Raw genomic sequence first — 22,718 nt, forward strand, 5'->3', positions numbered from 1 at the left:
GAACCCAGTAAGGCCTCTGGCTCTTAGCCTTGGGGATGGTATCCAAGCCTTGATTCCTAAACAGTCCTGTGTCACCTGTTGGTTGAGAAGGATTCCTGGTTACCTGATGTGTCTGTAATGGTACTTGATTTGCCCCTAGACCAGGAGTAGGCAAGGTACAGCCCACAGCCTAGGCTATCTTTTTTTTTTTTTATGTTAAGGCATTTTATTTTAAATATAGCAGTGTGCACATGTCAATCCCAAACTCCCAGTTTATCCCTATTTTTGTAAATAAGCTTTCATAGAATCACAGCCATGCCCATTTGTCTACACATTTTCTGTGTCTGCCTTTGCATTACAACAGCAGTGACAAATAGCTGAAACAGAGACTGTCTGACCCACAAAGCTTAAAATATTTACTATCTAGACTTTTAACAACAACAACAAAAAGTTTATCAACCCCTACCTGAGAATACTGTCATAACTGCCTTAAATGAGCCTACATGCAAGATAGGAACCAGGTCACCTAAAAAGACTAAGACAGGTTGCTGAGCTTCATTGAGCTTTATGGAATGGATTGTATGACCTATTTTGTGCCTGCTTGCTAATAAACATTTAATAAACATGTAATAAATGCTCATCTGTGTAGTAGAATTTAGCCTGAGACTTGCTTTTATTATAACCTAATAACGCAGTTATGGAGGAATCATTAACCCTCACTCACCTCAGATTTTTTTTTTTTTTTTTTTTTTTTTTTTTTGCGGTACGCAGACCTCTCACTGTTGTGGCCTCTCCCGTTGCGGAGCACAGGCTCCGGACGCGCAGGCTCAGCGGCCATGGCTCATGGGCCCAGCTGCTCCACGGCATGTGGGATCTTCCCGGACCAGGGCACGAACCCGTGTCCCCTACATCGGCAGGCAGACTCTCAACCACTGCGCCACCAGGGAAGCCCTCACCTCAGATTTCTTTGGTGGCTTCTAGCTTCTATGAAAAAGAATGTAAGGTTGTGCACGAGTCATGATTAAATTGGCTCAGATGAGTTTCCAGCGTAAGGCTGTGTCTTTCTGACATGTGCTGCCTGGAAGCCCAGCACTTTCCCTGCAAAAGCTCCTTCAGGCTTCATCATTCCATCCTTCACAATTGTCGTGTCTGCATCCCCCTCTAGAGCATGAATCTCATGAAGGCTAGAACATGTCTGTCTTATTCCCCTGCATCCCTAACGCCTGTCCCATCTCAGAGGTCCAAGACACGTTTGTAGAAAGGAAAGAATAGATAGAGCTGTATCTGAACATGCATTAATGGGACCTTGCTAACTCCAAACTTGCTAACTCCACCTACTACAGTTGGTTAAAAGGCTGGACTGAGAACCAGGTCAGGGGTCCACAGTCACCTGCAGGACTTCTATTTTATCTCAGTGGCTCCCCTGCCTTGTCTCCCTTCTGGAGGTGGGAGCTGTATTTAAGGGAATACAGCTGGGTCCAGTACCATCTGGGAGCTTGGTGGACACTAGCTCCTTAATTCACCTCGTAGCCCTAAAAGGCAGAAGTACCATCCCCGTGTTACACATGAGAAAAATGAGGCAAAGACGCAGATGGGACAAGTGACTTGCTTTAGGTCCAGGTGATGACAGATCCAGCACTCTTTTTTATCATGTCATGATGCCTCCCTGCTCAAGAGTATTTTTTCAGTATTGGGTAAGCCAACGAACAGGTGAATGACATACCTTCTCTGTGACATCGCTGCAAGAGGGTGACAGCAGAGTCACCTGATTCTAGTGGTCGGGGTAGATTGGACCCAGTGACCTTGGATGGTGAGGGTACCAGTATCCCTAAGTGAAGCCTCTGGATTCCTGTCCTTGCCTACCTTCATAAGGATGTCTGTGATAATATTCAACAAATTCCTGTCCACCAAACATCTGTAATAAATTAGAGGAGATGACAGAAAGGAAGCAAGAGAGTAGGTTTGGATGATGCTGAAAGAAGATGGATTTTATTTTTGTTCCTTTTACCTTTTTTCCCTTCGTGTAGCATTTCCATGCAGAAATTGCAAATTAATGGTCACATCGAACTATCTGTCAATGTATTACTACTCCTTCAGTATCAAATTATGTCGGCAATAGTGTTTCCAGCTGCCTAGGACTCCATTGGAATTTAATTTGAAAGGAACTCAAATCGTATCTCCAAATGGATAAAAAATTAATTTTACATACAAGCTATCCACCTCCACATTTTCAGCCCAATGCCCCAAACTATCTCAATTTAGGTTCAACTTTGAATAGTACGTATGTTACAGCCAATTCCACGTGCAAAGATGAATACATAGAAAATTCATGAGTTGGAAATCTGCTTTGCTGCTCCTTTCTTTTTAATAAGATGTTCTGCCTTGATTAAGGTCATTAGGAGATTCTACAGCTATTGCCTTTGACAGCAGGAATGGAGGCTGGGTCCATATAAAACAAGGGGCTGGAATTCTAACTTAAGCACATGATTACCTTAACAGTTGGAGTATAGAGAGAGCCCTGATTCACCCCTTCACTTACTGCATTTCCCCTGCAGGATGTTAAGGCCTTGATTCTGGTTTGGTCTTCAGTTATCCCCTGCTTTCTGTATTCACTCATTCTTCATTTATTAATCAGCTCTATGTCCAGTTATAAAAATGAAGAGATCTAGGTGCTCACAGGTTAGCAGGGGAGGTGAGCGTGAACCAAACATCCAAACATTAATCTGCAATTTGATAAGGACTATGGGAGAAGTATTAAAGAAAACAAATGATGATTCATTCTGCCTGGGCAAGAAAGGCTTTTGGAGAAAGTTACAAAGAAAGGGTGGCATTGGAGCCCAGCCTTGAATATATTGAATAGAGATTTGCCAGTGGCAGCCCAAGCAGAGGGAAGCATGGAGGTGTAAAAGGATTCAGGATGCAACACTCACTCTGCTTTAGGAATGTAGGGTTCAAAGAGTGAGCAGTGGAAAACGAGGGAGGGAATTTGGAGACGGAAGGGTACATGTTGCAGGTTGGGCTCTGGTATTAGGTTGAAAATGGTACTTCAATAAGATCTAACATGGAAAGGAGAGGAGTGATCAGTGACCAGAAGTGAGGAGGCCCACCCTGCCTTCCAGAGGCAGCTGCAGAATAAAGAAGCTTCTGAAGATACGAGTTAGTCAATCACACACACACATACACACTTGTCCCTAACATATGTAAGAACACAAATGGGTCTGGGACGAGATACACACACAGACCTGCAGCCTTTTTCCTTCTCCTTTCACCTGACTCCATCCCTCCCCACAAAGGTTTCCTCCTCCAAACAGCCACGCTCTGGTCACCCGTTGGGCCTCGGGGTACATACATGGAATATGGTGTGACCTTGGATGGCCAAACCAAGGGAGGAGGTTCACACAAGCCCCGGAAATGAGTTTGGAGCCACTGGGACAGGGAATTCTAGGCTGTCAGGTGTCTGGAGCCCGGGCCAGAATGGGGAGCACAGGGACCAGGTGGAGACGTTGGCCCATTGACTCCTGCTTCAGGAGGAGGGCAGAGTCTGCAGATGGCCGGAGTGTGCTCCCCAATTCACAGGACTCGGGACAGGGCCCTCATTGCCAAGTCTAAGGGCATAGAGACAGTGAACCCGGAGGCCAAGCCACTTTACTTGTCCGTCAGAGGAAGACTTTCCAGCTTCCCAGATAAGCCACACTCTCTTCCCGCTCTATGCCATCTCAGTGGCCTGTAGCCTGTTACTCAACAAGGTCATATGGACAGAGTCTTATCTGGAGGCAGAAACCATAGGCTCTAGGCTTGGACATATTTACACGAGGGATGTAAATTCAACAAACCAATCTCCACTGCACACACAAGGCTTTCTCAGCGATTTCTGACTTGTTTGTACCAACCGGAATGTAAACCAGAGACTCTCCCTGCTGTAGGCAATTACCGGAGCAGAAACTGGGTTTGGCATCTGAGGTTTGGGGGCGGGTTATAGTGAAAGCATGAACGCCTCCAGCATGCATTTTGAAAAGTAGTTTCCATCATGTAGGATCTTAGGACATTCTCTTGCTTGAATTGAAAAAGAGATAAGTTCACCTGAAAGACTCGGTGATGTGCTGGAGGGGACAGAACAGGGGACTGTGGAGTCAAGGGGGTCCAAGCTCAGTTCTCAAAAACAGGTCACCATCTGTTCCTCTCAGTTTAAACAACATGAACTGACCCATCAGCAGACTCAGTACCATGTGCTGGGGTTGCTGGACAAACAGCACATGGTCCCTTGCAGCCTGGGAGGAATGATGTATAAAGGAACAAGCAGTTCCTAGAAAGCGTGACGGATGCTCAGTGGGCTGGATAGCTGTGCAAAGTGCCGTGGGAGTCCAGAGCTGGGGACTTAGCTGTGTGGCCCTGGGCAAGTCATGTCCCTTTGTTGGCCTCAGTTCCCTATGTCAGACAGTTGTTTTCAGCACGCAACTGCCCAGCCCATAGTTACTGCTTAATAAAGAGCCACTGTCTTGCCCTTTCTTGAATGCGAGTTCTCGAACTTACAGAACACTTTCACCCACGTGTATCTAACCCACAGGGCCACCAGAGGTCTTGTCTTTGGCCCTTGAACTGAGATGTCCTTGAACCTCTTAATTCCATAGCCTGAGAAAGCCCAAATCATCTCTCAAGGTGTCAGTAACACACATGGACATATTTTCCAAGTCCCCTTTGCCTCTGGTCCCTTTGTACCCGTGCGACATCTTATTGGGCCCAAGTGAGGCATGTAGATCTCAGAAGCCCCAGGAAATCAAATCACAGCCAATCATTTTGTGGTATTTTGAGGACCCTGTTGAAGACTAGGAGTCACATGAGGACAGTCCCATTGGGCTCCACCCCAAAATACACCATCTTGTTCACCCCCATCCTCTCCTATTCAATCCCAGCAGCCAGTGAGTTCATTTTTCTCTTCCTCTAAAGGCTAAGCACAGCCGATCCCAAGGTCCTGGGACTGCAGCGTCTACTCCAAACAAGCTTCTTAAAGCATTTCTCCAAGAAGGGCCATTCTCTCTAAGAGGAACGCCCACTGTTAGGTAGAGACAATTTTCTCTCTCTCTTTACAGTTCATTTTATACACATTAATGGCCCTCTGAGATTAGCGCAATAATTTCCACTTTATAGATGAAGAAATGAAGGCTCAGAGATGCAGTGCCCTTGCCCAAGGTCACACAGCTAGTGAGGTAGCATGGTGGGCGGGGAGGGGGGGCAAGTACACGGATTGAATCTCTAGCCTGTGCTTAACTACTCCCAGCGAAGAGAGTCTGACAGAACTTCCGGGGAATGCCGATCATAAAAGAAGTTACGTTTCTATCGTAACAAGTGCCTAAACCTTATAGAATGAGCTTTACAAATGGGGATTAAAAAAAGAAAAGTTTTGTTTTTTATTATCTGTTGTGCACAGAAACATCTATTTAACTTGTGTAAAGTGTAAATAGAATATTCATAATAAAATAAACATAGCCAATGTTATATATGGGGGTCCGGGACCACGATCAGTAGGGAGGGCTGGAATGGGAGACAGCACTAGGGTGAGAAGGCATGATCAGATCTGTTTTTATTTTTTATTTTTTTAAATTAAAGTATAGCTGATTTACAATGTTGTATTAGTTTCGGGTGTACAACAAAGTGATTCAGTTATATATATATTCCTTTTCATATTCTTTTCCATTATGGTTTACTATAAGATATTGAATATAGTTCCCTGTGCTACACAGTAGGACCTTGTTGTTTCTATGTATAATAGTGTGCATCTGCTAATACCAAACTCCCAATCCTTCCCTCCCCGGAACCCCCTCCTCCTTGGCAACCACAAGTCTGTTCTCTATGTCTGTGAGTCTGTTTCGTAGGTAAGTTTATTTGTGTCATATTTTAGAGTCCACATATAAGTGATATCATACGGTATTTGTCTTTCTCTTTCTGACTTACTTCGCTTAATGTGATAATCTCTGGGTCCATCCATGTAGCTGCAAATGGCATTATTGCTTTCTTTTTTATGGCTGAGGAGTATTTCATTGTATATGTATACTACATCTTCTTTATACGTCCCTCTGTCAGTGGACATTTAGGTTGTTTCCATGTCTTGGCTATTGTGAATAGTGCTGCTGTGAACATAGGGGTGCATGTATCTTTTTGAATTACAGTTTGTCTGGATATATGCCCAGGAGTGGGATTGCTGGATCAGATCTGTTTTTAGAACGTTGCCCCTGGAGGGGCCTGTTTGGAAAAAAGTGGAGAGGAAAGAAGGAAGGGTTGAGGACTGTTGTGGGAGGCTAGGAAAGGGTGAGTTGTGTTGTCAGTGAAAGGAAGGGAAGTTCCAAGGCACTGTCAATGGGTCACAGTGACCTACTGAGGATGCTGTGTGTTGAGGATGCATTTGATTTCTAGACTGTGCACCTCGGTGTGGTGAACTAAAGAAATGGGGCTGGTTTCTCAAGGGGAGGGGATGTGGCCAGATGAAATGTAAAGAGGCAGATCAGAACTCCAGCATCCTTCACAATTAGTATTTCCCCAAAGTGTTGTGTATGTTGTTACTGGTACCCAACATGGTTTTTGGTGGTACCCTGATGAAAACAACTTTGCATTGTTTTAAATGGTAAACATTTATTTATGGCAAGTGATTCAGGTTTTCCCTTTAAATAGTTATGTTTTCTTTTAGATGCCTTATTCAAAAAAGAAGAAGGAGTTTGAATTACAGAAGAATGTTAATTAAATTATCCTCTAGGTGACAAAATCAGGAAGGGCAGTGGCTGAGTGATTGGGCTGAGTTTGAAGAGCTGTTCTCCCCTGTTTTAGCGGGGCCTCCACCCCACCTTCCTGACAGCCTCCTCAGAGCCCTGTGTCTTGCGTGTGTGTCTTGCAGACCCGGTGCACGGCCCGCAAAACGTGGAGATCGTGGACATCCGAGCCCGGCAGCTGACGCTGCAGTGGGAGCCCTTCGGCTACGCGGTGACCCGCTGCCACAGCTACAACCTCACGGTGCAGTACCAGTACGTGTTCAACCAGCAGCAGTACGAGGCCGAGGAGCTCATTCAGACCTCCTCCCACTACACCCTGCGGGGCCTGCGTCCCTTCATGACCATCCGGTTGCGGCTGCTGCTGTCCAACCCCGAGGGCCGGATGGAGAGTGAGCAGCTGGTGGTGCAGACGGAGGAGGATGGTGAGTGCGGTGGGCGGTGCGCATGCTCACTCGGGAACGGGGAATGCCAGACCTGCTCGGGGGGCCATGCCTAGCGGTTAGGAGGTTTTATTTTTCCTGCGTCTTTCGTCTCTCTGTTGGTATATCAGCCCCTTTTCTAAGCTCTTCAATAAAACACCACACAGGCTGTGCGGTGCACAACTCCAAGGGGCGCTGTCCCCCTAGACAGTGGCAACTCTGTCACAGACACACACTCAAGTTTGACCTTTCTACGTCCCCATCTCTCTTTTTACTTTATACCACCTGCTATGCCAGCGTTTAACCACACTGATACCTCCCGAAAGAGAAGCTGTGTATTGGTAGTATTGTTGAAGCATGTTGAGTTTGGGAGTCAGACGGCTCTGGATTCTGTAAGAATAAGGATCAGAATACACTTAAAGAACTTGGCACACACATTGAATGCACCCAGAACCACATATTCACCTGGGTGTCCTACAGGTGTCTTCAAAAGTACCCAGAAACGAACTGTCTCCTCTTTTATACGGACTTCTCTCCCTGTGTTCCTTACATCAATGAACTGCATCTACTAAGTCAAGATAAACACCTGAAGTCAGCCTAGGTGCCTCCATCTCTCCCTCCCCATCCCCCAGCTCCACGCCCACAAGGTTCCTATGAGTTTGCCTTCTGCAGTTTATCTTCCAGCATGCCTCTTAAGACTCCAGGAAGAGAGAGCCACGTGTACTTTCTAGAACACATCTCTTTTTCCCGCCCTTGTCTCCTTGCCCATGCCGCTCTGTTTCTCCTGCTCAGAATGACCTCTCCTCCACATTTGTGGGACAGATTCTATTTATAATCTTTCAAGTCTTTGCTCACGTGCTACTCCCTCCAGAAGCTTTCCCTGAGTGCCCCAAGCCAACTTGGGTGTTCCTTCTCAGACCCCTGCTGTATTTTGCATGTAACTCCGCCACGGTGGTTATGTTATTTATGGTAGGACAGGACTTGCTGGTTCTAGGACTTATCTATAAGAAACACTTCTCTGTGACCGTATTTCAGTTTTCCTTCCAGCCAGACTGCTTCTGGCCTCGAGGGGTGTCTGTAGTTAGTTTCCTGGCATCAGACTCATGTGGATTGATCTGCAAGTGATCGATTAAGGAAGGTTTCCCAGGGGAGACTGGGGAGGGAGTGGGGGAAGCAGGACAGTGAAGGGGAGGAAGCCCAGGTACAGCTTCAGGCCAAATCCAGGGCGCTGTGCCCTGGGCCTGCAGGAGGACTCTGTAGGGCAGGTTGTGTATCACCGTCGTTCCAAATCACGGCTGCCAGCCAGTGGTTAGGTCTGGAATGGGGATGGAGGATTGGGAAGTAAATTCTCAGGAACTTCTGGCTTTCTACACATGCAGACAGAAAATCAAAGGGCACAAAAATGGCATAAAGTGATTAGAAAGAATCCGGGCAGAACTCTGTCATTGTTACTGCATGAGGCAAATCCTCACACTTGACTCAAAGCAGAGCCTCTTCCATGGCGGCCCTGTCTAGTCCTCTTATTTCATATAAGCAATTCGAAGGACCCCTGAGTGATGGTCCCTGGTGGGATCCAGACCCACATCCTCAGCTGCAGAGTCCCACAGGGAGATAGAGGAAGGAGCTCCAGCCTCTCACCTTGTCTCCCAATTCTCACATTACCCCATCCCATCCTAGACCTGGAAGTTTTATCAAACCTGCCTTCATGACAAACCCTTCCTGATCCCCTTTAAATTCATCCTCACAGCCACTCTGTTTGCAGCCCCTGTAGACTGTGCTTCTACGTGGCAGTAGCAGTGGGGACTCAGCCTCTGTCGCCTTGTTCCCCCATCTTCCTATCTTGTAATGAACCTCAGTCTTCTGTGGGTACAGCTCTCCCCAAGGCCAGCTTCTCCGGAAGATCTGAGTGCCCTGTTTCCTATGAGCCTGTTCCCATCCATCCTCCAACAGGGAGGGTCAGACATCTCATCTTGGCTTCATTTTGCAGCCCAGGACACGTGGCCCTGGATTTAGCTTCTGATAAAGCTGCCAAAACTTTCCCAAGATCTGGCTCCATGGTTTCAAAAATGCACAGCCCCTTCCTCCAGCAGGTAGAATAATGCACTCTTTGAGAAGGCAGACTCTGGAGCCAGATATGCCTGGAGCAAGTTGCTTCACCTCTCAGTGCCTTGGTTTCTCATCTATAAAAAGGAGATAGTAATAGTACCTACCTTACAGGTTGTTGTGCTCATTAAAAAGGATGGTGTATATAGAAATTGGAATCATGCTCATCAGATTGTAAGTTTTCATTAAATGTAGCTACTACATTTGCACTAAATAAAAGAAAAAAAAATTCTTGACAAAGAATCCTCTAGCACAGCCAACCCAGAAAGCACCCACCCATCTCTGCAGAGCTATAGATGTCCACTGTAACTGGTTGTAGATTATGACATCGACTTTCAAGGAGTGGCGATGTGGTCAGTGCCGGGTTGGAGAAGCAGGGTTGGGGCAAGTAGAGTGGTTTAGTGACAAGTGTTCATGAGGGACCTGGTTGTTAGACAGGGAGGAGCCACTGTTGAGAACCAGCATGAACATTCAGGATGCAGAAGATGAACAGGAGGGTTTGGCCCAGGAACAGCTCACGGCATTTTTTGTCAAGATGCTCTGCCCACCTTGGGCTGCTTTTTGAGGATTACCTACATGTGCAACAACAAATCCCAAATCCCATCCTTAAGGCATGCCTCAGCCTCTCCCTTTCTTCTTCTTGTCATCAGGAAAAGAAAAAATCACAAGGCCTTTATCAAAACACATTGAGAGCAGCAAAGCTTTGAAGTTAAATTTTAATCAAACACCATTAATATCACATCCGTTCCTGCTCTACCGAGATGTGCAGCCATTATCACAGTAAACACACCAACATTAAGACACCAGGCCTCCATCTTGTAGCCCTCCTGAGGCCCCACCTCAGGAACCACTGGGCTGCACGAAAGTCTCAGAGGAGCACAGTGCCCTCTGCATGCCAGGATTAGGTTCCATTTCTCCTAAAGAGGGGAGAGGCACCATCTCTGTTTGCTGGGAGCTCATTCACCTCAAGGTCGAGCTGGGGATGGAGCTCAGCTCTAGTCCATTAACCGAAACCCCCTTTGGGGAACCAAGGAGCAGCCTTGCAGGTTGAGCTGACTGGACTCACACTGCTTTCATCTGTGCTACAAAACTGTCTTCTGGGGAATATACAGAATTTGTAATTTCATCACCCCGGTGCTTTCGTGAGCATGTGAAGTAATCCAGCCCTGGTGAGAGGAGGTCATGGCCACTGAGCCCTGTTGCTTCATCTGGGAGGTCATCGTTAATAGGAGACTAAACAGATTCTTTATTTTTCCCCTTTTCTTCACAAATGTCTCATACAAAACCGTGACTCATTTATTAGATGGTTACTTCTCTGCCTTCAGCCAGACCACAGCCAAGACTGTGAAGTGGAATCTAGACACTCATAGGCATGTTATACTTTATACAATGACTCATACCCAAGATCTTACTTTGGAATGTTTCAAAACCATAGAAAAATTGAAAGAATAGTACAAACGAGATCTGTAAACCCTTCACTAGATTCAACATTTCTAAACACCTTACTATCTATTTTTTCATATATATATATGATACCGAGGTATGATATATTTGATATGGAAATATATATAAACATACATATAATATTTTTAACTCTTTGAAAGTAAGTGGCAGAAATCATGGTACCTGACCCCTAAATTCTTTAGCATACATGACATGACCTAAGGATAAGGACATTCTCCTCCATACCCACAGTACCATAGAACATCTAAGAAATTTAGCATTAATTTTACAATAATCAAATAGATAATCCACATTCATATTTCCAATAATATTAAACCTGATTTTATGTGACAAACCAGAATATGAGACATGTTTGGCAAAAATGCTATATGGGTTGGTGGTGTATATTTCTCACTGTATCATGTCAAGAGGTACATAATGTCAGGGACCCCCTCTACTGATGTTGCTGCATTGGTCCCTTAGATAAGATGGGGACCCCCCCAGTCCCTCCACAGTAAATGTAGCACCTTTTCTCTTCATAAATTAGCTCACCTGTGCAGTGATGCTTTGAGATCCTTGAGGATCCTATTCCCCAAGAACTTTTTAAAAAATTTTATTGAAGTATAGTTGATTTACAATGTTGTGTTAATTTCTTCTGTACCGCAAAGTGACTCAGTTTTACATATGTATATATATATATATATATATATATATATATATATATATTCTTTTTCATATTTGTTTCCATTATGGTTTGTCACAGGATGTTGAATATAGTTCCCTGTGCTATACAGTAGGACCTTGTTGTTTATCCATCCTATATATAACAGTTTGCCTCCACTAATCTCAAACTACCAGTCCTTCTCTCCTCTACCCCCTTTTCCCCCTTGGCAACCACAAGTCTGTTCTCTATATCTGTGAGTCTGTTTTTGTTTCATAGATATGTTGATTTGTCTCATATTTTAGATTCCACATATAAGTGATGTCATACGGTATTTGTCTTTCTCTTTCTGACTTACTTTGCTTAGTATGATAATCTCTAGGTCCATCCATGTTGCAGCAGATGGCATTATCTCATCCTTTTTGATAGCTGAGTAATATTCCATTCGTGTGTGTGTGTGTGTGTGTGTGTGTGTGTGTGTGTGTATCACATCTTCTTTATCCATTTGTCTTTTGATGGACACTTAGGTTGTTTCCATATCTTGACTATTGTAAATAGTGCTGCTATGAACATTGGGGTGCATGTATCTTTTCGGACTAGAGTTTTGTCTGGGTATATGCCCAGGAGTGGGATTGCTGGATCATATGGCAATTCTCTTTTTCGTTTTTTGAGGAACCTCCTTACTGTTTTCCATAGTGGCTGCACCAATTTACATTCCCACCAGCAGTGTAAGAGGGTTCCCTTTTCTCCACACCCTCTCCAGCATTTGTTATTTGTAAACTTTTTTAATGACGGCCATTCTGACTAGTGGGAGGTTGTACCTCATGGTAGTTTTGATTTGCATTTCTCCAATAATTAGTGATGTTGAGCATCTTTTCATGTGCCTATTGGCCATCTGTATGTCTTCTTTGGAGAAATGTCTATTTAAGTCTTCTGCCCATTTTTTGATTGGGTTGTTTGCTTTTTTTGTTGTTGAGTTGTATGAGTTATTTGTGTATTTTAAAAATTAAGCCCTTGCTGGTCACATCATTTGCAAATATTTTCTCCCATTCTGTGGATTGTCTTTTCATTTTGTTTATGGTTTCGTTTGCTGTGAAAAAGCCTGTAAGCTTGATTAGGTCCCATTTGTTTTTTTTGTTTTGTTTTTTTAAGATTTTTTTGATGTGGACTATTTTTAAAGTCTTTATTGAATTTGTTACAACATTGTTTCTGTTTTTTGGGGTTTTGGCCACGAGGAATGTGGGATCTTACCTCCCTGACAAGGGATCAAAACCACACCCCCTGCATTGGAAGGTGAAGTCTTAACCACTGGACCACCAGGGAAGTCCCAGGCCCCACTTGTTTTTGTTTGTTTGTTTTTGTTTTTATTTCTACTGCCTCAAGACTCACCTAAGAAAACATTGGTACGATTTATGTCAGAGAATGTTTTGCCTACAATCTCTTCTAGGAGTTTTATGGTGTCATATCTTATGTTTAAGTCTTTAAGCCATTTTGAGTTAATTTTTGATGTGAGGGTGTGTTCTAACTTCATTGATTTACGTGCAGCTGTCCAACTTTCCCAGCACTACTTGCTGAACAGACTTTTTCCCATTTAATATTCTTGCCTCCTTTGTTGAAGATTAATTGACCTTAAGTGCATGGGTTTATTTCTGGGCTCTCTATTCTGTTCCATTGATCCGTATGTCTGTTTTTGTGCCAGTATCACACTGCTTTGATTACTGCAGCTTTGTAGTATTGTCTGAAGTCTGGGAGGGTTATGCCTCCTGCTTTGTTCTTTTTCCTCAAGATTGCTTTGGCAATTCTGGGTCTCCCCAAGAACTTTTGACCCAATGGTTTTAACACTCCTTGATAATCCTCTCCTGAATCAGTTATTATGCTGATATTTACAAAAGGGTGCTCTAAATCTAGCATTCCCTCTACATGTATTAATTTGCATTCTTCTTTATAAAAGAGCGTTTCTCTCCTCATCCCCCTCCCCACTTTTTTTTCCTATTGACTCGTGGGTCATTTTTTCTTCCTCAATGTATTAAAATCCATTACTATCATTATTCTTTTCAATGCTCAAACTGTCTCAAATATGGCTAGTGGGAGTCCCCTCAGATTGGCTCCTAGGTCCTTTGGACACGCTCTCATTAGTTTTCCTTGCTTCTGGTGCAACAGAATATTCCAGACTCTCCTTGTAATGTCTCTGCCCCAGACCTGGAGTTAACCACTTATCTGAGGATTTCTGGTTGTTTTCAGAGATGCATCTTAGTTGTGCTCAATGGGGTGTTATTGCCTCTAGGCTCTTCAAGAAGGTAGAGCTGGGGAATATAATTTTATCTGTTTTAAATCATGAACTCACACTAATTCAAATCCAACACCTCAGGATTCTTCTGCACTTGCCCTCAATCCATACATATCTATCTCCCTCCTCCCACAGTGAAAATCCCAACATTCACATATTTTTTCATTTGCTCCATGCTACAATACACACAAAGCAGTCTCAGAAATACAATACCAGTCCTCCTAACAAACAAGAAAACTACTAAATTATGTTAAAGATTTTCTTTTTTAGTTTTTCTCTCCTTGAGTAGTCACGATACCATATCCAAAAGTTCGTTCTTTTCTCTGCATGGTTATATTATCAATTTGATACCCTATTAGGTTCATTTATTTCAATTTTAAGGTCTGCCTTCCCCCCATCCTTTTTTGGTTCAAAAAAGTTTCTTGGTTCAAAAGTCAAAACTGTATAAAAAGGTACACTCAGAGAAGAATTGCCAGCATCTCTCTTTCACACTGTTCTTATCTGCACCTGAAAGGTAACCATTTGTATTTATTTCAGATGTATCTTTCCTATAGTTCATTTTGCAAAAAAAGTAAAAAGTATCTTTATTTCTCTTATTTTTATATAAAAGATAGCATAGTAGGTGTACTCTGCATCTTGTGTTTTTGTTCACTTGATATATCCTTGAAATCAGTCCATGTCGGTTTGTACAGACTTGTGTCATTCTTTTTTATAGCTGGGTGGGACTTCATTATGTGGATATACCATGGTTAATTCAAGTAGGGTCCTGTGGACACTTGGTTGTTCCCATTATTTGCTATGAGAAATAATACTGTATCCAGTATTGTGCATATGTTGTTTGGTATTGTGGAGATGTATTTTCATGAGAAGTTCCTGAAAGTTGGATTACTGGGGTCAGTGCATAAATGCATATGCATTTTTGTTAGATGATGACCAATACTCCTCCACAGAAGTCCTTATCATTTTACATTTTCATCAGCAATGTAGATTTGTTTAATCTTAACACCCAACATGAAAAAGCAAACAGTATCATTTTTCTTATTTTGCAATAAGGAATGTAGATTCCCATATAATTTATAATAATTGTATAAAAATCTAATATGATTATTATTAATCATATAGTATATATTAACATAATATGCTTAATCACATTTAATATATCCTTAATCACATATAATACATATATTATTGCATTTAGTATAAGACATGTACTTTAATCATAGAGAAGACTGATATTTTAGGAATGAGTGCTTGTATTTTATGTGCATTTCTAACAAGGTTAATTATCTGGTTTCTCAGGTCACATGAAGCTAGAAGGAGGCTGCATGTTGCTAGGGATATGTACTTGTACAGTAACAAGATACAGTAACAAGAGGCTGCATGTTGCTAGGGACGTGTACTTGTACAGTAACAAGATGCAGCACATAAAATCTGGAAAAGAGGACAGTGAGAAAAAAAGTATAAAAAGCAATAACAACAAGGCAATAAATCCGTAGTCATTTAGTTAAGGATAAAAAGCTATACACATCTTAGTAAGTGCTGAGCCATCATTTAATTAGAGCTCAGTACATTTTTAATCTTTGCAGAGATGACCTTGAGCTATCATAAAGGGTAAGGAGAAGTGCAATTACAGTTTTTGAATGTCCATTATGAGCTAGGTGTTGTGCTGATATTCTTCATTCATACAGTCAGTTGCCAAATACTGTGATGTAGATGCTACTGATAATGGGTGGAAGAGAAATCTGAGGCTCAGAGAGTTTAAGGAACCTGTCTAAGGCTACTAAGTAACAAATGGCAGAGCCAATAAGTAGATCCCAAAATCTTATCTGTGCTTTTCCCCCAACCCTATCTAAGATACAATCCTATTCCTGGCCAGTATCTCCCTAAACACTCTGTTTTATCCTTTTCTGTAGTATTTATCATTACCTGAACTACTGTGTGTGTGTGTTTATTGTCTGCCTGGCACATAGTAGATGCTCATTAACTATTTGTTAAATGAATGAATAGCTAATATCGAAACCCATGCCTCTTTCATGATATCACGGGGCCCTGCTTATATATGCTAAGAAGGTAAAGACGTGTATAATATATTTTATTTACACTCAAAACCAGGTGATACTGGCTTGATAGAGCTAATCATTAGCCTCTCTTCTAACCTCTGGACCCAGTGATATCACATTCACTGCTTAAAGTCAACCACGGTGGAGATATTTATACCATGGAAATCAGGAAACATGTTGAGTTTTTATTTTGTTTTGTTTTCCTGGAGAGCTGGCTGTGAAACATTTACTAATACACCACTGTATAGTTCCATTAAAAAGGTATGTTTGACACCTTAAGATATAAAAATTTATCCAGAAAAAAATTATCTTTCCTCCAGCAAGACTGGAAATTACAAAGTGGATTGAAATTGTTTAAATCTATCTTGTCTCTATAAGACTCATAGACTCCTCTGAACCATTTTCAAATTATTTCAACTTTTAAGTTAGTTCTGAGCCTCTATAATGAACAACAACCAACTAACCAACAAATATGGCACCTGGAATGGAGAGGCAAAAAAAAAAATTAATTAAAAAAAAAAAAAAAAACCTAGACAAGATGATAGGAAGGAAAACTTGTGCTGACTGTGCAGGGCTCTGTGCTTTTACAAAAACTGACTTGTTACTTCTCACAACTACCCTCAAAGTTCACCATTAGCCCCACTTCTCAGATACGAAAATGGAGGGGAAGAAAGAAGAGGAAAGGATAAGACAGAAGAGAGGAGAAAACTTCCCTTGACAACACTCTGTCCTCCTTTATGTTGAAATGAAAATTTCCCTTAAATTACCACCTGAGTGTTAGGCACAAGAAAACATCTGGTTTAATTACAGTGAATTTACATGAACCTACTGACAAGAAGCACAGTTAAAATTAGCAATTTTAGGGTGCTTTTTTTTTTTTTAAAGAGAATGAAATTATAAAGTAATTAACCTTTGTTGTAGAACTCTATCAAAGGGATGGAAAGTTCCGTGCTGTTAGATAGAAAAAGAAATGAAATTGTGGGGAGGGAATATGTGGATCCACTAAAGAATTATGAAGGAAAAAAAGAAGGGTAAAGCAACGTAGAAGATAAGACAAAACAGGAATCTTTCCTCAAGAAGTCTTTTCACAGTGAGTAAGATGGGGAAGAAAAAGACCTAGTTGAATCAAAACAAAGTACAGTTAGCCCTTTGTATCCGTGGGTTCCATATCTGTGGGTTCCATATCCGCAGATTGATTTTGAAATCAATGCACGGTTGGTTAAATCCTCCCACGAGGAACCCCCAGTGTGGAAGGTCAACTGCACTGCGCCGTTTTATATAAAGAATTTAGCTTCAGTGGATTTTGTTATTTTGTTATCCTGGATCTAATTCCTGCGGACACCGAGGGTCGACTGTAAGTTGGCTTCATGGAAAAGGACTTCTTGACTTGTGGAGTGGTAGTGTGATGTGGTAAAAAGAGCCTCAGTCTGGGGCCGAGATGTGATGATTTTTCCACTAGTAGGTGACTTTAGTGTGACTGTCATTCAGCTTTTCTAAACCCACATGTCTACCAGGTGATAGAAGAAAGGGGTGATTCAGAAAATACTTTGGAGTCAGAGGGATCTGGGCTCTATCTAGGCTCCATTCACTACTTTGTTGTATAACCTTGATTAAATTACTTGCATTCTGTACATTTTAGTGCCCCCATCTGTAAAATGGGGATGGTCATCCCACCCGTTTCTATATGGTGTCCTACGTGAAAGTCTATACATAAAGCATTTAATTTACTCTCTGCCAAGAACTATATTAAGTGGTGTGTGGCCAGTACCAGACTCGGCAGACTGCTTTTTAACTGAGGGTGTGTGACTTGGAAAAACCAAACCAGTGATCTATGCAAGATTTCTGTTAGTTATGGGCAGGGGACCATCTTAAAATTACCTGTAATACCTCTGTAATCCCAATTTCAAACATCTCACTCTGACCGTAGAAATGAATGGGTGTGGCAGTGTTCCAGTAGAATTTTATTTACAGAACAAGCAGCTGGTTGCATTTGGCAGTGGCCATAGCTTGTTGACCCTTGATCCACACTCATTCCTCTAATTATTTCCTCCAATCCTTTGGCTTTAAAATCTGTCCCTATGCTAATGATTTCTCCAGTTGACATCTCCAGGCCAGACCTCTCCCCTGCCCTCCGGAGTCATTTATCCAAATTATCCAGTCATTTATCCTGTTAGGCCTATCCACCTGCATTGCTAACCAGCCACTGGAATTAAACACATCCACAGCTGGCCTGATCATCCTTCAGCCACCACCAAACTCATTCTCCTCATGCCCTTCTCCACCTCAGTTAATGGCAACTCCATTTTATCAATGGCTCAAGTCAGAAACCTTGATTCCTCACTTTTGTCACATTTAAAGCCCTGGATTGCAAACTCCGGGGAACACACCTATTCTCTATGATCGGTGCCCCCTTGCTTTGTGCAAAGCATCCCTGTTCACTCCCCACATCCCATCCATGAGCACATTCTCTTGACTCGTCCTTCAAGATATAGCAAGAGCTTGATCATTTTTTTACAGCCTCTACTGCTAGCTCTTTGGTCCAAGCCACTGCAGTCTCCCACCTGTATTATTAGAGTGGCCTCCACAATGGCCTTTCAGCTTTAGCCCTGGCCCCTGCTCTGTTTTCTCAACACAGCGGCCAGAAGGATCTTATTAAACCATGTGGCAAATCACAACATCACCCCTCTGTGCATAACCTTCCAGTGGTTTCTCGTGTTACTGAGATTAAAAGCACAAGTCCTGGGCCTCCCTGGTGGCGCAGTGGTTGAGAGTCCGCCTGCGGACGCAGGGGATACGGGTTCGTGCCCCGGTCTGGGAGGATCCCATATGCAGCGGAGCGGCTGGGCCCGTGAGCCATGGCCGCTGGGCCTGCGCGTCCGGAGCCTGTGCTCCGCAACGGGAAAGGCCACAACAGTGAGAGGCCCGCATACCGCAAAAAAAAAAAAAAAAAGCACAAGTCCTTAGGATGGCTCACGAGGTCCTATGTGACCACACTGATGCAGAAAACTTGGCCTCTGTGCACTGGTGCCAAATTGAATCTCAAAGTTTTGGGTGAAGTAGAAAAGACTAGCTTTACTAGCTTTACTGCTTTGCCAGGCAAAGGGGAACACAGCGGGCTCATGCCCTCCAAAATCTGTGTCCCCCAATCCAGGAGGATTTGGTGAGGAGTTTTATAGCAGTAGTTCAAGGGTGGGGTTGCTGATAAGATTAGGGTGTGTGCAGGGCCTGCACTCCTTTAATCTGATTTCAGGTATTCTCCTCCTAATGAGCCTTTCTGGTTCCTTTAAATTGGCCTCAGGTGGTCTCTTGATGAGGTTATCAAAAACTGTGATCTTTGGAATGAAGAATGCTAACATCTTACATTTGTTGGGGGTTTTAGTTCTGTAAAGAGCTCAAAGATATTGTTCTGTGCATCCCTGGAGGCAGAACCAGGACCCTGCCCCAAGGCTGCACTGTTGTTTCTTGGCTGCTCCTCCCTTGTCTCTGTCTGCATCCCCTCCCTTCCCTGATTATTACCTGTTTGAAGCTGCCCTTTCGAACTCAGGGCAGGTCAGGGAGGCTAGACTCTGTTCCCTACGAACAAAAAACAGGGGGCACAGAAAGTCTTCTGTGCCCATGAGCCCCACAAGGTCCTGCCTAGTTTTAATACTACCACTTTTCTGGTTGCCTGTCTGACCTCATCTTCTTCTATGTCTGCCTTACTACATAAATCCAGTCACTGTTCTCCTCAAATGTGCCAGTTGTGTCCCTGCCTCAGGACAATTGCGTTTGCCATTCCTTCTGACTAGAATAATCTTCCCACAAAAAAAACAGGGCTGGTTTCTTCACCTCCTTCATGTCTTTGCTCAAATGTTGCCTTTCAGGTGAATCTTCCTCAACCTTTCTATTATAAACTGGACTTTTCTAATACCAGACTCCTTGTCCCTCTTCCCTGCTCTGTGTATCTCCCTAGGATTTATCATTTGACATACTGCCTGTTTCACTCTACATTTAATTATCTCTCTTCTCCCGCTTGCATGTATACCAAAGAGACAATGATGTTTTTTTTCTATTTTTGTTTACTGGTACTTCCAAGCACTTAGAACAGTGCCAGGTAGATAATAGACATGTGATAAATATATTATTGAATGAATGAATCATGAGAATCTCCTCAAAGGAAAAATAGATTTTTAAATAATTTACCATAGAAATCAGAAGAAAATTTTAGAAAGCTGTTAAATATGCTCAGTAAGCTACGAGAAGATACGGCTTCTATGATTAGCAGTATGACACTATTCAGAGACTATAGATAGATGGAAGGACACCAAAGGAAATAGTAACAATTCTGCTTCTGCAAAAGAATCAAATTGGTGATCTCCAGGCTGCACTAGAGCAGTTCTCAGAGAATGTGATGGGACCAGGGGGAGGAGCAAACACACACAGTGTGAATCACCACAATAGCTATGAAGGAGGTACTATTTTAATCCTCATTTTAAAATAAGGAAACGGAGTCATTTTAAAGTAAGGAAACTGAGTCACAGAGAGGTTAAGCAACTTGCCTCAGGTTGTACAACAAATAAGTGGTGAGAATGGGACATAAACCCAGGCAGTCTGGCTCAGCCCATGATGTTAGTACTACGTTACAGGTCTGCATGATGAAAATGAGAGTTTTGATTCAAGATGGTCATCTGATCATTCTTCTTAAACTACCTTCCCAAAGGAATAGAAAAATGCCTTTCATTCTGCCCTGAGAACTGTAAGAGGATGCCGTACCCATGCCAGAGGAATTAATGCAGAGCAATGTTGGGGGAGGGGGACCTACATGGAGAAAATATGACTGAGTTGTGACTTCACTGAAAGAAACCACCCCCTCCACTGCCACCCAGTCCCTTGGGGCACAAGAAGAAGGAACTTCTAAGCCCAATTGCATAAATACCCTAAAACTCTGCCCAAGGCTACAGCTTCAGTTAAAGCTCAGCATGACTTAAAAAGAAAATATCCTTGTATACCAGGAATAAAAAAGACCTTCTTACCCTGATAAAGGGTAACTATAAGAAACTTACAAACACCACACCCAAGGATGAAATAATAAAATCATTTCCTTTAAAGTTGGAAAGCACACAGATGCTTATCATTATCTCCACTAAATATTGTATTGGTGGCTTTGGTAGAAGACAAGAAAATTAAATAAATAGTTAAAAGATTGGCAAAGAACAAAAGTATCATTAACTTCAGATGCTATGGTTATTTATTAGATAACCCAAAGAAATTTACACAGAATTCATTAGAATTAATAAGAAAATATAGCATGTTTGACAAAGAACTCAACATTAAAAAATCCATTGCATTTCCATTCACCTAAAAAGTATGTGTTTTTTTTTTAAGATGCTATTTAAAAATATATGGTCTTTAGGAATAAACCTAACAAAAAGATTTCAAGATATATAGTATATGTAAATGTATAAAGCACTGAAGGACATTAAAGAAGACCTAAGTAAGAGATACACCATGTTTATGGATAGGAAGACCCAATTTATAAAGCCATAATATATAAAGACATTTATGGTCTTCCAATTGATCTATATTTCATGCGACTTCAATAGAAAAATGAGACTTTTGTTTTGAAATTTTACAAGCTAGTCCTAAAATGTATATGCAAGGAGAAAAGACAAGAATAGTAAGACAGCCCTGAACACAAAATGCATATTTGCAGGCCTTGCTTTACCAGCTACAAAACTTACAAATCTTTGTTAATTTAGAAGACACGGTATTTCTAATTCAAAAAGATACACGCACCCCAATGTTCATAGCAGCATTATTTACAATTGCCAAGGTATGGAAGCAGCCTAAGTGTTCATCAACAGATGAATGGATAAAGAAGATGTGGTATATACACACAATGGAATACTATTCAGCCATAAAAAAGAATGAAATAATGCCATTTGCAGCAGCATGGATGGACTTGAAAGGCATTATGCTAAGTGAAAGACAAAGACAAATACTGTATGATATCACTTATATGTGGAATCTAAAAAATACAACAAACTAGTGAATGAAACAAAAAAGAAGCAGGCTCACAGATACAGAGAACAAATCAGTGGTTACCAGTGGGGAGAGGGAACGGGGAGGGGCAATATCAGGGTAGGGGGAAAAAGGGGTTATTATGGGATTATATGAAATCATGTGTGTTAAACTTTTGAAAATTGTAAAGCACTATAGAATTTAAAGAATCATTCAATTAATAAAAAAGGCATGATATTGACATAAGAATAGTCTAATACAACAATTGAAAAAATAGAGAGAATGTAGAAATAGATCCATACATATGTGGAAAAGTGATGGAAGGCAGAGGGAGCATATGGCAGATCAGTTAAGTAAATAAAACTTTGTTTTCATTAAGTAGTGCTAGGATAGAGAGGAAGAATTGAAATTAGATCCCTACCTCATGCTTTATGTGAAAACACGATTACAGATGAGTTGAAGACATTTTATAAAAGGTATGACTTTAAAACTGAAGAAAGTTTAAGGGAATAATCTTATGACTTCAGGGTAGAGAAAGTATTTCTTAAATAAGAATATTTTATTTGGATTTATTATTTTCGTTTGCATTTATCTGATCCTGAGATAAGGATTCAAATGCAAGTAGTTTATTTAGGAGATGGTCCAGGACACACTGGTAAGTAGAGAGAAGTGAATCAGGGAAGGGAAGGAAGCCAATAAAATGTGCATTATCAAGAAAATTACCATGAGAATCACTGGGTTTTAGAGCAGTGCCACTCCACCTGTAATCCAGAGACCAGCACTGACTCATGAACTCTTTCAGGTCCTTGACAAGATAATTACAGAAAAAGAGATTAAGTATTTTAAAGGAGGAGCTTGCATTTTCTATGTTTTTATATTTCACTTTTACTTTTTGATTTTTCCTATTCTTTTAAAAAATTTTATGATAGTATTGGTCCACAGTGGGTTGAAAATAATAAAGAAAATTAATAATAATAATGATGATAACAATAATAAGGGTTTCGGTAT

The 22,718-nt window shown here is 41.9% G+C and overlaps 1 protein-coding gene across 1 annotated transcript in view; it reads left to right on the forward strand.

The window, feature by feature from the left end:
• PTPRT (protein tyrosine phosphatase receptor type T) overlaps positions 1-22,718 on the forward strand; it is a gene marked incomplete at both ends in the record, with an annotated part of 1,089,241 nt that overhangs the window by 664,010 nt on the left and 402,513 nt on the right. The window contains 1 exon segment of the mRNA XM_081255209.1: positions 6,863-7,159. Within this exon segment, the coding sequence (XP_081111335.1) occupies positions 6,863-7,159 (297 nt within the window).

This window comes from Mesoplodon bidens (assembly GCF_964165515.1).
Source record: "Mesoplodon bidens genome assembly, chromosome: 15".
NCBI lineage: Eukaryota > Metazoa > Chordata > Mammalia > Artiodactyla > Ziphiidae > Mesoplodon > Mesoplodon bidens.